This window comes from Danio rerio, chromosome 22 (assembly GCF_049306965.1).
Source record: "Danio rerio strain Tuebingen ecotype United States chromosome 22, GRCz12tu, whole genome shotgun sequence".
In the NCBI taxonomy this organism is placed as follows: domain Eukaryota; kingdom Metazoa; phylum Chordata; class Actinopteri; order Cypriniformes; family Danionidae; genus Danio; species Danio rerio.
The window spans coordinates 32,402,381-32,417,300 of NC_133197.1; the positions used below are offsets into that span (position 1 = coordinate 32,402,381).

The 14,920-nt window shown below is 34.7% G+C and overlaps 1 protein-coding gene and 1 non-coding gene across 4 annotated transcripts; one reads left to right on the forward strand and one right to left on the reverse strand.

The window, feature by feature from the left end:
* Positions 1-68: 68 nt before the first annotated feature.
* LOC100126114 (uncharacterized) lies at positions 69-12,195 on the forward strand. The gene is made up of 4 exons (XR_011008290.2): positions 69-850; positions 946-1,077; positions 1,241-1,354; positions 11,412-12,195. It is a non-coding gene; the product is annotated as an uncharacterized protein (transcript).
* Positions 3,366-9,496, reverse strand: LOC141380218 (uncharacterized). Of its 3 annotated transcripts, XM_073937517.1 has the most exons (6): positions 9,137-9,496; positions 6,683-6,745; positions 6,273-6,605; positions 6,058-6,171; positions 5,865-5,917; positions 3,480-4,669 (listed from the first exon to the last, which is right to left on the reverse strand). In XM_073937517.1, exons 2-6 carry the CDS (start codon positions 6,705-6,707, stop codon positions 4,544-4,546), a joined length of 651 nt encoding a protein of 216 aa, XP_073793618.1. In that variant the 5' UTR covers positions 6,708-6,745; positions 9,137-9,496; the 3' UTR covers positions 3,480-4,543. The 3 variants fall into 3 exon arrangements, with proteins under 3 accessions (XP_073793619.1, XP_073793618.1, XP_073793620.1); XM_073937518.1 differs by lacking the exon at positions 9,137-9,496 and having other exon boundaries at positions 3,366-4,669; positions 6,683-7,751; XM_073937519.1 differs by lacking the exon at positions 9,137-9,496 and having other exon boundaries at positions 3,825-4,669; positions 6,058-6,153.
* Positions 12,196-14,920: the final 2,725 nt, after the last annotated feature.

Sequence of the window (14,920 nt, forward strand, 5' to 3'; positions counted from 1 at the left end):
AATGTTTTTGACGGATACATTTTCAGTGGCCAAAAAGTAGAGTAAAAAAGTCCAGAGCTTTTGTTATTGACATCATTTTTATTGACATATATTTTAGTTCAATTCAATATAATATCGTTTATTGGCCCAGCTCTGTAAAATAGGTGTAGTAGCGGGTCACAGTTTTACAATGTTTCCAGTACGCACAACTGAAAATTACAACTGGTTATCTTCTTCTTAGCGAAGCATGAAAGAACTGTCTAAACTCTTAAATAAACTAAATATTAAAGTAATTACAGATTTGTCCCATTTTAAACAAACACTAAATGTATGAAGTTATGAAGCATTTAAATAAAATGTATTATTATAAACAATATATTTCAAAAGTTTTGTCAAAATTCTAATTTATAATGGAAATGATCATCAAACGTATGAAAACATAATAAAACTGAGTTTTGCTTATGGGATCTGTGGAAATGTTTAAACTATTCTCTCATCTCTAATCTTAATTATGATGCTCATTTTGCTTCTCCTTTTTTGATAGATGTATTGATCTGTTGTCAAGCAGGAGTGGCAGATCTACTAACTGCTCTGGGATCAAATGTAACCATAAACTGTGATCTTGATGAAAATGACGTTTATTGGATCTTACAGAAAACTCCAGATCCTCCAACAGTGATTCTGCGATCATTCTCAACACCAGCATCATCTTTATACTTGAATAAATCATTCAGGATCAAATATTCAGTGCAGTTTAAACATCGTCTGGTTATTAACAACCTTACTGCTGATGAATTAGGACTTTATTACTGTATGAGCACACGCACACCTCCACAATTCAGCAGCAGCACCAGATTATACATCACAACCGGTGAGTCCATTCAGTTCTTCAGTGATGAAAAGCTAATGTTTGCTGTTAAAATTGGTACTGATTTCACTTTTTTAACACTTTATTCACGGAACCAGGTCAACTAACGGAATTAGATTAGTGTCTTAATCATACAGCAGAGGTGTTTATGGATCAGAATCAAACACAATGGCAGATTATTGGCTTCATATCTGCTCTGATGTGTGGCTGTCTGCTCATTGTGCTGATTGGTGAGTAATTTATATAAATATTTAATTAGGATATTAGGAGTCAGCATAGAAATATCCAAGTAGTAGTATATGTGATAATCTTTTACAAAAGGCAAGATTTTGTCATTAAATATGTCATTGATTTTTTTTTATGCATATTAATAATTCTTATATGAATTTACAGTTTCATCTTTAGTTTTTGCTGCTGGAAAAACAGAGGGGCTGGAAAAACACATTCATGCTGCTGATATACTGCGGACTCAAGTTACATATCAACCTCAAGACTCAAACAAATCAGGTAAAAGATTTGAAATCACAATTAATTTAATTTCTGTTTATATACACCAAAGCCTGTTCATATGGCAATTATAATGATAAAAATTATGATAAAATTATTTACAATTAAATAAAACCCTCTTTTCTGCTCCATATGCACCAGAAATCTTCTTATAAACAAAACGTATTGTTTATATAGTGCGTTTACATGTACGTTACAGTATTAAGTCAATTATGCTGCGTTTTTATCTTCATTTGTTAGTCGCTTTTGGATAAAAGCATCTAAATAAATATAAATGAACAAATATTTGGTTAAACAATTGTAGAGCACTTTTAATAAACAAGGTTTTGTGGATTGGTAGAAATGTATTTATTGTTTTATTTATGTTACATTTATTAATCTTGGCTTGAATATCTTTTATTTTTTAAAGCATTGTTTTGATTAACTTAAGGTCCTTTTAGTTCAAGTGCACTGACATTTGAACTGTTTTCCTCATCTTTTCCTGTAGTGTGCTGACAGACATGTTGAGCTTTGAACTTTTGAAAAATATTTGGTACAGTAAGTGAACAGCATTGATGTATGGCTATATAGAACTTTCTCACAATATCAATCAGTTTAAATTGTATGTTATTGGAAGAGCGTATTGTTTGACAGTGTAAAATTAATGTTGGAGTAAAAAAAGTCTCTTTTGACACCAATAAATTGATTAGAAAGTAGGTTTTATTACTTGCTCTTTATGGCTCAAACATTTCCATCATTATTAACTGCAAGAAAGACACTGTTAAGAAGATTTTGACTACTCAAACCTAACTACACTGATATGTTTTATTTTATTCATATTGAGCTGCAGTTGTTAATTGAGTTAGTAATTGCACACAGCATAACATATGTGATGGTAATGAACATGAATTGGATAAAGTACATTTCTTGTTTAAAAACTAAGCTTTTATTAAGATTTCATATTTATTTCATTAATGTCTTATGATGATTTACAAATATGAACCAACAATGAAGAATCCATTTATCACATTATGTTTTACAGTATTATTACAGTATATTTGTTGATGTAAGGCAACACATAAAGCCATTCATATTTAGTCTGTGTTAACTTGCAGTGCAAAAGGGTAAGGGATAAAATATGTCCAGGTGGATAGTTATCGCAGAATAAAGCAATACATGCTTATCGGCTGCTGTTGAATAAGAATGAAACATTTTATTCTGTGGACATAATCACCTGGATGTATTTCATACCACTTTTTAAAAGGCTACTTGATACAAAACAAAAAAAATAGACAAAACATTGTTTAGAGCCATAATAGTTAATTAATTCTTTAATTAAATGCAATGCTGACAGAAATAAAAAAAGGCTGAATGGAGCATATACACTAACCTGTGAATTATTAATTCACATAATGGTGCCAAACATTAAAAACAGCAGTATGACAATCATATAAATATGGATGTGCCCATATTCACTGATGGTCGAGAATATTCTAAGTACTGTGTTGTCAGTTTCAGCAGTTGTTATTTCAGAATATATCGTATTCAAGACAGCCGCATAATATCTGACTTTAAAAAGCACAACTTTGGAAAACTTTTGAACTATGATTAATAAATGTTGCACAATTATCAATCATATTTAGTTCATGTCAGTAAATACATTAACTATAAAAAAATCTTGACTTATAAAAGACAAAGGAAAAAAAAAAACACCAAGACTATGTGGTTAAACTCAACTGAAGCACTAAAGCAAAAGCAAAATAAGTTCACCTTTGTCTAGAGTAAAGGTTTGACCGTAAACCAGTGCACCCTTCATACGTTTATGTCTCGCAGTTCTCACATTCATCTAAACCTCAGATGGAAATAGCAGCACTGCAGGGTGTCTGTTAATAAACCGCAACATCAATGAAGGGTGTTTAGAGGCTTTAAGCAAAGAAATAAATGATTTTGTACATATAGAAGTAGTGATAGAATAAATTAATCTGAATCCATAAATAAAATCAAAATAAAAGTGGATTGAAAACTAAAACAGGAACTGCTAATTTGCTGCTTATTAATAGTAAGGTAGTTGGGTTTAGGTATTGGGTGGGATTAGTTATGTAGATTAATATTGTACTTTATAAATACTAATAAACTGCCAATATTTAATACTTTCTTTATTGTCCACAATTTGAAATTTATCTTTGCTTCACCACACAACCACATCAGCGTTCATATTATTCAAATATCACAGAAAAACAGGCAACACAAATGCATTCAATATCATCACATATATCACATTAAAAACTCAATTAAAACCCTATTCATACTTAAAACTCAGTATTTAAAATTCTAATGGCAGTCATTCAATAATGATTCAATAATAATGTGTGCTTTCTGTTTAATTCTCATTATTTTTTTACAGTTCATTTAGTTTTCTTTATGCTTTGCCTACAATTGCACTGGGAATTTTTTACTACTTGACAGTTTTTGTTTTTCTTTAATTGGCAACAGTCCTTACCATGCAATCATGTTAAAACTCACAACTTCTTCAACCAAATTCAACCTAATTAATCTCCAGAATATCTTGACTCATGTCAAATTGTTGTAATCTCCTAATAAGCTTTTTTATACATTCTACATTTCCAGCAAATGTCAAATTACCATCAATAAAATTCCTAAATATTTAAAATATTGTTAAACTGTCTCTATTTCATGTCCTTCAAGGACAAAAGGTTTCAATCCTCAAGTAAGAACTACTTTATTTCTGGTAAATACCATCTCCTTGGTTTTATTCAAATGTATCTCCACTGAACTCATTTTACACCAGTTTTGATGCAATTTTTTTATAACTATAGTACAGGGTATCTCCCTTTGTTCCTGTTTTAGTCAACCGGCCAACAAGTGCCATATCATCTGCATATTTCAATAATTTAAGTTATATTTTAATAACTTAAGTTCATTTGTGTAAAGAAAAAAGTTAAGGTGATAAAATGTTTTTTTTTGTGGAACTCCTGTATTTACAATAATTGTTTAATATGTATAATATACGTATAATAAGCTTGTAGTAGTGAGAATTATTACTTAAGCTTAAAATGTTACCAAAACATTAAATTTGGCATTTGTATAAGTTCATCTCTTTTATTTTTTTCTACTCAAATTCAAACATTTTATACAAGGCACCGTGTTTTAAATGCACAAGTGAAATGATTTATTTACAAGAGCGTGTCTTTAAACTTCTCTGACTCTCTCGTGTTCTGTTTCCGCATTTGTATTTGACTGCAGAAGAGTGAAGATGCACTCGCTCTGACAAGATCTGCTTCCACTGAGATGCTTCAACAAAACAGTTTCAACAAACTGAAAGAACAAATTACATGGATCAGATTTAATGACCATAAAAGACAACATATGTTCATGTTCAACTGTAATTTTACACACCAACCTGATTTCACCATAGAACTTAGAATAACATCTATGTTGATCCTGGAACAACATTCCAATCAGCCAATCAGAGTTAAGGGATACGTTTATTGTCTAGTTTAAGTTTAGGCTTACAGTTATGTTTATGCACTTCTACATACACGATCATTAGCCAACTATTATTCCCTTCCAATTTTAGAAATAATTTACATTTATAGTTGGGTTTAGGGGTAGAGAATAGGTATTGATCACATTTTTGAACAAAAATTATGTTCCAGGATCAACGTAGATGTTAACCCAGAATTGCATCGTATTTTTAAATTTTTTTTTCTTTTTTAAATTTTTCCCAAATGATGTTTAACAGAGCAAGGAATGTTTCACAGTTGGTCTGATAATATATTTTCTTCTGGAGAAAGTCTGATTTGTTATTTCGACTAGAAGAAAAGCAGTTTTAATAAAAAAAAAAAAAAAAACATTTTAAATTCAAAATTATTAGCCCCTTTAAGCTATATATACAATTGAAGTCAGAATAATTAGCCCCCTTCGAATTATTTATTTATTTATTAAAAAAAATTTTTTTTTTTAATATTTCCCAAATTATGTTTATCAGAGCAAGGACATTTTCACAGTGTGTCTGATAATATTTTTTCTTCTGGAAAAAAATCTAATTTGTTTAATTTTGGCTAGAATAAAAGCAGTTTTAAAATTTTTTTAAACACCCTTTTAGGGACAAAATTATTAGCCCCCATAAGCTATATTTGTTCTTGATAATCTACAGGACAAACCAATGTTACACAATTACTTGCCTAATTACCCTAAGTTAATCCTTTAAATGTCACTTTAAGTTGTATAGAAGTGTCTTGAAAAATATCTAGTCAAATATAATGTACTGTCACCATGGCAAAGATAAAATAAATCTGAATAAATTATTTATTTATTTATTTATAAATTATAAATAACTATATTTATAAATAACCCCTATATTTAGAGGGTGGGGGGGTTCCAGATCTTTTTAAATCCCAAAATGCATCACAGAATAGCTGCAACTCAAGTACTACTAATATAATAAAAACAGCACTGAAGGTGTGAGATGATGTTTAAAAGGTTTCTATGTATCAAATGTAATTCTCACCTGTTGCTCTTTCACTTCATTACATGTTTTATCAGCACATCTTATGACCAAACCTTAAAACAGGATCAAAATAAAAATCACTAAGACTTATTAAACAAATTAAGTTCAAACAGGAACAGATTAGTAAATGTTTATAGATTTACAGTAAAAATAAGGTAAAAAGTTAATTTATTATCCAATATCCAATACACACCAATAGCTGCAATGACGGATAAAGCGCCAACCAGGACAGATGGGATGATGATCATATTTCTCCATGATTTCTGGTTTTGTGAAGCATCGTCTGATTCTGAAGTCAAAGACATGTCTATAAATATCCAAATATTAAATCTTAAACAAAACAATCACAACATCGTAGTATGGTAAATGTTGTTAAATGACAACACTGAACACATGAAAATAACTCACCGGTTAAGTTGATTCTGGTGCCGTTGCTGAATTTTTGTGGTTCACTAGTTTTGACACAATAATAAACTGCTAATTCATCAGTGCTGACATTTCCGATGAACAGAATGCTGTTAGTTTTCACTGAGTATTTGTGTTTTAAGATGCTGTTTTCATATTGTACTTTTTCATATGTTCTATCATAAGTGCGTAAAATCCACACTGGAGGATCTGGAAATTTCTGTCTGTACCAGTAAATTTCCTTTATATCAAGAGCACAGGTTATAATAACATCAGCTCCTAAAGTTACTGCTATATTTGTTAAACTTTTTGTGGCATCAAACCACATGAACAGACCTGTGAGAGAAATAAAACACATTTATTAAAACATCTAAACTAGACCCATTTAATCAAATATGAAGTCATAAACTCACAGATGTGGAGCTGTGTGATCCTCATCGTCTAATCTTGATGAAACACTGAGATCATGCAAATCCCTTATTGTGAACGGAAACACAAGAGTTTCAAATGAAACCTCAAGAGAGCGGTCAACATTAGAGCTCAACTCACTGCACTGAAATAACTTCCGTTCATCAGACATGTTTTTTTTAATGACCTGATTTTAAATTTTTTAGAAATGAAAAATAAATGCAAGTGTCAGTGGAGTCAAAACATTGTAACATGCAGTTAAAGTATTGCACCCTCCAGTGGCTGGAAATTAAATTTCACCAAGAGTCTGACTTGAACACACTATGTGGACAGTTCATCGCACACTCTGGATTAAACGTGTAGTTGACATTTATACTGTCTATGGCTGTACTCACACTAGGTACAGTTGCTTCGAACCGGGCCAAAGCACGATTGTCCCCCCTCCCGTCTCCCCCGACGGCCCGCACTCACACCACAAATGGGCCTGGGCACGCTTACGTCATCGCTGCTGCGCTGTTCAGTGAGAAGCGCTCTCTCACTCAGCAGCACAATGGAGATTTCTCTAGTTATATCGTTTCAGTCGTGTGACATGCAGTCAAATATTTTGCCAAACAGTCCTTAGGGATGCAGTGACACGCAGTCAGATATTTCGCCGAACAGATCCGCCACTTTTGGCAATCATAATCATTAAGCTCGCGTGCTGTAGGAATGAGGTCTGCTGAAGCCGCGCAGCTGTCGTGCTGTGAGGAGTTCTCGTCTTTAATAAACTACGGCAGTTTGTGTTCACTGAACAGTAAGAATAATTAATAAATACATATGAAACAATCCCTTAAAAGTCACGTCTCGCTTTCAGTTACGGGCTTTGGCGCGTTTTGCACTCACACACAAGCGTACCGTGCCAAAGCCCAAGTGAACCACGCTCAGGCACACCTTTTCCAACCGGGCTAGGGCCGGCCAAGTGAACCGTGCTTGAGCCCAATTCAGCGCACTCACATTTCTTAAACGATCCGGGAAACGGGCCTGGGCACGGTACAAATGGCATAGTGTTAGTAGGCCCTATATTGAGTGTTGTCTGAAAATGATATAAAGATTATTTTGCTGCAATTAAGCTACACACAATAAAACATAATATTTTAGAAATAAAATACATTTTTTTTATTTTTTATTAAATTGTCATTGTTTAAAGAAATATTTAATACTAGAAATTTTCTAATTTGACAGTGTGAATACATTTTGTAGGTCAATAGATTGATGATGACTGACAGGGAAATAAACAAACCAGGCTCATTATTGATACATGCCCCTGCATACATTTCTGGACAGCATGAAATACATCCCAGGAGGAAAGTTTTTTTTTAAGTTTTTGTTTTTGCGAATCCACCAGAGGTCGCAATATAGGCTTTCTCATATCTCAAAATTTCTTGCGAGTACCATTCGCAACTGCTGTTCTCCAAAGGTCTCTGACTGACTGATTGATCGACCGATCATTAGATTAGGCTTCATTAGATTAGGTTACATTCAACTTTATTGTCATTTTACATGTACAAGTACAAGGCAATGAAATGCAGTAGCTACATGTTGGGCTGTGTGTGTACCTGTGATGTTTCTGTTCAAAGTCTACCTACTGGCCTGGCATGCAGAATACAGCATCTATAGACATTTCTGTAGCTCTGCATAATAGGAATGCTCCACCTACCCAACCTGGGGTGCGTTTCCCAAAATCGTTAGCCAACCAAGGTCGCAAGTTACTTAATTACAAACATAGTTTGTTGATTTGCTGTTTCCCAAATCCGTCGCTCCAATGAACATTCGCAAACTGCATCGCAAACTTGAGGACTCGCAACAACAGCTCTGGAGCTGTAGTTAGAAACATAGTTCCTGGCTGTGCTCTATTCCCACTTAGTACCCCATCTGCTTAGTATGTGTTGATACTGCTCCTTCAACAGACATTTAACTGGCTATAAGAAACTTTGTAAATACATGTCAACCTACACCAGGCCCGGATTGGGGACTGGGAGAATTCCCGGTGGGCCGTTCTGTTTTTTGGCCGCGAGGGCCGGTGTCCCCTAGCTCCAGAATCTGTTGCTCTCAGCAGTCACACTTTTTAAATTTTTTTATTTATTTACTTGACCACAGCCTTTTTATTCATTATTTTACCGCAGCTCTGCTCTTTTTATCTATATTTTCTCACAGCCTGCAGGTTAATGATGATATAACTCAGATGAGTAACTATTCAATGAATTGCTGTTGTGGTCAAGTGGGTAGCACACTAGATTATGACGTTGCTGAACCGGGTTCCATCCTTGTCTGAGTAATTATTTTCTTTTTCATATTTATTGTTAAGACATATTATACTGTTAGGGTTGTTGAACATTTGAAGTTCTAAAGCAGCTGTTTTCACAAAAAAAAAAAAAAAAAAAAGACGTGACGGTGTCATTAGAAACTGATTTGGAAATTACCTTATTTTAATATAGTCAGTAGTGAACTGAGGTGGGCCGGTCTGAGGCTTGAAACTCCAGGGATGAAAAGGAGTTCCTGACCTACACTAACCCCTACCCTAAACCTAACAGTCTACTTATAATCTAATGAGAATTAGTTGGCATGTAGATGCAATGTAACTTATATTCAACAAACGACCCATCAAAATAAAGTGTGAAGAAGGTCTTTTGTAGAGAAACAACTCTTAGTCAGTGTTAATCGTATTAATCAACACACAGTATTCATTATTGTACGAATTAATATGGGTTTCCAATTATTCCACTTAATATTTTACTGCCAATCAAAAGTAAGACCTTTAACGTTTTTAAAAAGTCACTTCTGCTCACCAAGCCTGCGTTAATTTAATTTAAAATCAGTATTTTTTATTTAAATTAAAATAATCGTATATTTGGATGAATTTTAAAATGTAATTTATACCTGTGATATCAAAAGCTGAAGTTTAAAAATCATCACTCCAGTCACATGATCCTTCAGAAATCGTTTGAATGTACGGGTTTGCTATTCTAAAACATTAATGATAATAATGATGAATTATTATTATTATTATTATTATTATTATTATTAATATTCTTCTAATTGTTGTTATCATCAATATTTATTAACAATTGTTAGTATTATTTCTTAGGATACTTTACTGAACCAAAAGATCCAGGGCTCAACATGTATCTGTAATTAAAAGTTTGGTAACACTTTACAATAAGGTTCATTAGTTAATGCATTTACTAACATGAACCAATCATGAAGAACACATGTACAGCATTTATTAATCATAATTGAACATTTACTAATGCATTATTAAAGGGTCACGAAACACCAAAACACATTTTTTGAGCTGTTGACAGTCGTATATGTGTCCCACACTGCTAAAAACACTATTAAGACACCTATATTTCACTAAAAAGTGTAAATTGGTTGTTTTTGCGTTATTTCAAGCAAATTCGTACTTCCTGTTTGAAACGAATTTTTGAAGCTGCGTCACGGTCATGACATAATAGCGTGTATTCCAGCGTGCAGACTGGACGTCTGTGCCAGAGTGTGCCTTATTACGTCTTACAGTGTGATGCATTAATGCATGAGTTAGGCTTGGTTCAAACCAATCAGCGCGCTCTATTGTGCAACTTCATTAATATTCATTAGTGTCACCGTCTTTACACCACAGAGACGCCACGTTGTGTTGGCAAAACAAGCGTGAAGTGTTGCTTTTACAGTTTGCTGCCATTAAGTTTCGTTTTCATTTTCTCTCTGTGAGAGCTTATCTGGATCACGTGTGGATTACAGTGTACGCGACGCTCGACAACAATAATTTACGTGTCTAAGGGGGATTATTGTTTACCTGAGAGCTGTTCTCATCTGCAAACGCTGAAATCCGGATTCCGGATGTAGTCTTCTCTTCATAAAGACGCGGCTCTAGTTGCTGGTGATTGTCCTGTCTCTACAGATTTGGTAAGTGAGCGACCAGTGCTCTTTGTATATTCAGTTTGTTCGTATCAAATAAGTTAACTATTGCATTGAGTGCAAACATGTTAGCACCGCATTTTGTGACCGGAATAACACACGCGGCTTTCGGACGCTACCTGCCGTGTGCATCTAAGTTTCCGGGAAATGCGGAGTTTTTTTTCTGTCATTCGCCGTGCGGTATCAAACATTGCATGAAAAATACACGCTTAGAGCAGTATCTCGAATCAAATATCTCATTTGTCGCGAGGGGCATGAATGAATTCCCTGAATGAAAGAGCCGAACTGCAGTTAAAGTCCGACATTTAATAATTTGGCTAATAATTCGACTACAGATGTCCATGTAGGTTAAACACCATCCCTTTCTCCTGTGTATTTTGACTGAAACTCGCGCGTGCCCAAATAGACACTCCCACACCCTCCCACTTTAGTTTCTCCGACACTCCCCCCTAAACAGAGCTGGACACCCCCACTTTTCTGACTTTTTCCAAAGAAGAGGTGTGAAAACACCCTGCTGAAACGAGGGGGTTTCATGGCCCTTTAACATCCAAGTCCATGCTTGATAACATTAGTTAATGCACCATGAGTTAACATGAACTAACAATGGACTACTGATTTATATAAATGTGTGAACTATATTTGAGAGAAATAGGCTTTTTGCGTACATAGAAAAAAATCTTTGAATTGACCTCTTGAAAATGGGAGCAAAAATGAAAGTGTTGTGTTTATATTTAACTGTGTATTTGTGCTCCTATTAATGTTCCTTATTCTTGTTCGTAGATGCGTGTAATATCACTCTTGATCCAAATACTGCACATGAAATGCTCTCAGTTGCAGAGGACAACAAAACATTGGTGCGTAACTCAGAGCCGATGATTTATCCTGATCAACCAGACAGATTCACTGGCCTCCCACAGATTCTGTGTAAAGAGCGTCTGTCTGGACGCTGCTACTGAGAGGCCGAGTGGAAAGGACTGGGTGACATGGTGGTGTCTTATGGAGGAATCGGCAGGAAAGGAGAAAGTCTTGATTGTCGATTCGGAGCCAATGACAAGTCCTGGATTCTGAGCTGCTTTATTGGAGAGAAACTGATTGCCTGGCATGATAACAGGGGGGTTTATATTCCTCTCCCAACAACTCCCTATAACAGAATTGGAGTGTTTCTGGATGAGCCGGCCGGCATTTTGTCCGTCTTCAGTGTCCCTGATGAAAACACACTTAATCACTTGTACATGTCAAAACCAAATTTACTGAACCCCTCTATGCTGGATTTGTGCTTTATACAGAGTCAGTAGCCCCTTTCACACATACAGACCTTTCCGGAAAATTGCCGGCAATTTTCTGGAAAGGTTGTATGTGTGAACAGGTCCTTTTTGAAAATACCGGTAAATTCATTCTGGCTATTTTCTGGAAAGAGAAGTTGTAACATTACCGGCAATTTGCCGGAATGCTGCGCTGTGTGAATGCAGAAGGAAGATTCCCGTAATAAGCGCGTGCACGTCTAGAACGTGCTGACGTGAGACGTCTGCTTTAGCCAATCACAACAGTCAGACGCATTTACGTCCGCGCGGTTTGTGAGGATAAAAGCCTTTGAATATTTTTCCAGACACATTTAGCTGCTAGAAGTTAGTCAGATCACGTTTATATGTTCTTCTTGATGCCAACTGTGTAAATAAACATTGATGAGATGCTCATGATAAGCCGTTAATTGTTTACCTTCAAGCTTTGCGTGCGCCTATGAGCGCCTGCACACGCACATATTATGAACATCTCGACATGCGAAAGTGATCCTGTGAAAGTTGTTCACAATATTGATCATCCACAGAGTTTGTAATTTAGTCAAATGTTTACAAATACAAGCGTAGCCGTTTAAAGCTCATTTGTGGTGAATGATGTCAGAATTTACCGGTATTTTGGAATGGATGTGTGAATGCTCTTTTCCGGAAAATTTCCGTAACGTCCTCGCCTGTGTGAACAGCGCTTTTTTGAATATACCGGTAAAGTCGTTCCGGAAATTTTCCAGAAATTTACCGGTATCACTGTGTGAAAGGGGCTAGTCATCATAACCTGCTAAAATTTAAATCTCATTTAAGTTGAGGCATAGAAAAAGATGTGCAGTGCTGGTCATAAATCACAATTTATCAGTGTTTTCAAACAAACAACATTTATTTTAGGTTTCAGACATTCAAATACACATGACTACTAGCAAATACACGCTGGTGACTATAGAGGTGACAATAATCATTATTTTTAAATAACTGCATGATGTGCTTTATTCACATTAGAGACACACTGTTTATATTACTCCAACATTTACTCTATTTCTCACCCAGTTAAACAGACACTTTTATATGTTTTGGAGGAAAATGATGAATAAACGTGTTGTAAATCCAGCAGCTCTAATCTCTCCTGCAGCATAGTCTAAACCAGGAGTGTCCAAAATTGATCCTGGAGGGCCGATGTCCTGCAGATTTTAGCGCCAACTTGCCTCAACTCACCTGCAAGGATGTTTCTAGAAAGCTGTGGTCACACTGCACTTTTCTCCACATATACTTCCATTCAAATGCATGCAAATCTATCAGACCGGAAACCCAAGTTGGTGCGTCAAGTTTTGCAGTTCTCTGCGTTGAAAAGTTTAAGCTTGGTGTGGTGAGCTCTGACCTTTTTTAATGTCTAATCATCTTGTTTAATCTCACCCCTTTTCGCAGCGCTGTACTACAGAATTTCGGAAGCTTAAACTGTGTGACCACAGCTTTACAGCTTGATTAGCTAGCACAGGTGTGTTCGATTGGGGCTGGGGCTAAACTTGGCAGGACACCAGCTTTCCAGAACCGAGTTTGGGCACCCCTGATTTAAACACTCATAATCCTTCATATATCAAATAATATGATAATATATATAATATGATAATTGGAATATCAGATAATTCACAATATAGTTTGCATGTTTGTCAGTGCTTACAGTAAAGGGAAGCAAAACACCATATAGACGTAACCCATTGGGGCTGTGGTGTGTCACCTGATAAGCTTAAATAACTTTCTAAATAACAGTCACAATAAAAAAAAGCTCACCCAGGAAGGGCAGCGGGAGTATTTAGAACTTGTGAAAGGGCTAAACAACAGAGTGAATAATTTCTGTACACTACAAAATATAGAGTGACTCTCAAAAGTATTTGGACAGTTGAGATTAGAGATGGGATGGTATCTGTAACCTTGCAGGACTTGAAATGCAACACGACTTGATTGTATCGTTTTTTTTTAGATGGTTTTGCAATAAATACTCATGACTTTTTTTTGCGTGCTGCTTATTTAAGTGGTTAGGTGTAGTGCAAGTGATCCAAAATATTTCTGAAAGTATGCATTTTAATAAAATGATTTATATTTTACAAATGCACTTAAACCATGTGATGGTAAAGTAAAGAAGTATGGCCTCAAACATGCATTTGAGTAAACAGAATCTATTACTGCTACCTATAGTTTTATGCTGGTAACTAGAACTTGCACCATATTGACACATTAATACTAAAGAACTTACATTTCTAATTTTATTGTAAATATGTTTTTGCCCATTCTCAGCAATCCAGAAGTCAAGCAATATCACTCTGCAATATTGACCAACAACACCACTCAAAAAGTGGCCCTTTGTTTCATCATCTTGCCACAAACTCACAGCTTTCAGCAAGTAGTTTTGCATCTGTTAATCAAGAACAAGCTGCCATTTATGTTAAAAATATAATGACTATCTAAGCCTATAGCTCTACAAGTAAAAAATGTCTTCATTTTGTCCAAAACTGTTTTGCTTTGATAAAGTATAGTTAAAATAATCAACTACAAGCTAGATTTTAGCATTTGGCATTGTGACAGTCTCTCTTTTTTGTTTCTGTGTTTACACACAAATAAATACTATAGTAATTTATCATTAAATTTATGGTGATGGTGTTTTTAAAACTATAAATTATATTATATATATGTTATTTGCAACACTTCAATAATAGATGCTACAGCATGCTGGAGTATTAAGTACTCGTCAACTGATAAACTAATAAATACTGTAGTAAACTGAAGGTTTTATTGGCCTATGTAGCTCATCAAATACGGATAATTTACAGCAGTGTATAAGCAACAAAACATACACAATTATTTCAGATTTAATGCCAAGGATAACCAGAACTGATTTTACTATTTTAAAGTTTTCAGAGAGGAATATAAAACAATTTAATAGTATTTTTGCAATTGTGCAACTTGTTTTTGTCTAGAAAGTCACATGCTATATTGTGTGGTTAAACTCAG

Excerpts from the sequence above, each read along its gene's own strand:
- LOC141380218 (XM_073937518.1), bottom strand. The coding sequence starts at position 6,707 with ATGAGGATCACACAGCTCCACATCT. Across the intron at positions 6,606-6,682 it reads GATCACACAGCTCCACATCT|GTCTGTTCATGTGGTTTGAT; the intron begins GTGAGTTTATGA and ends TTTCTCTCACAG. Across the intron at positions 4,670-5,864 it reads ATGAAGTGAAAGAGCAACAG|TTTGTTGAAACTGTTTTGTT; the intron begins GTGAGAATTACA and ends TTGTTCTTTCAG.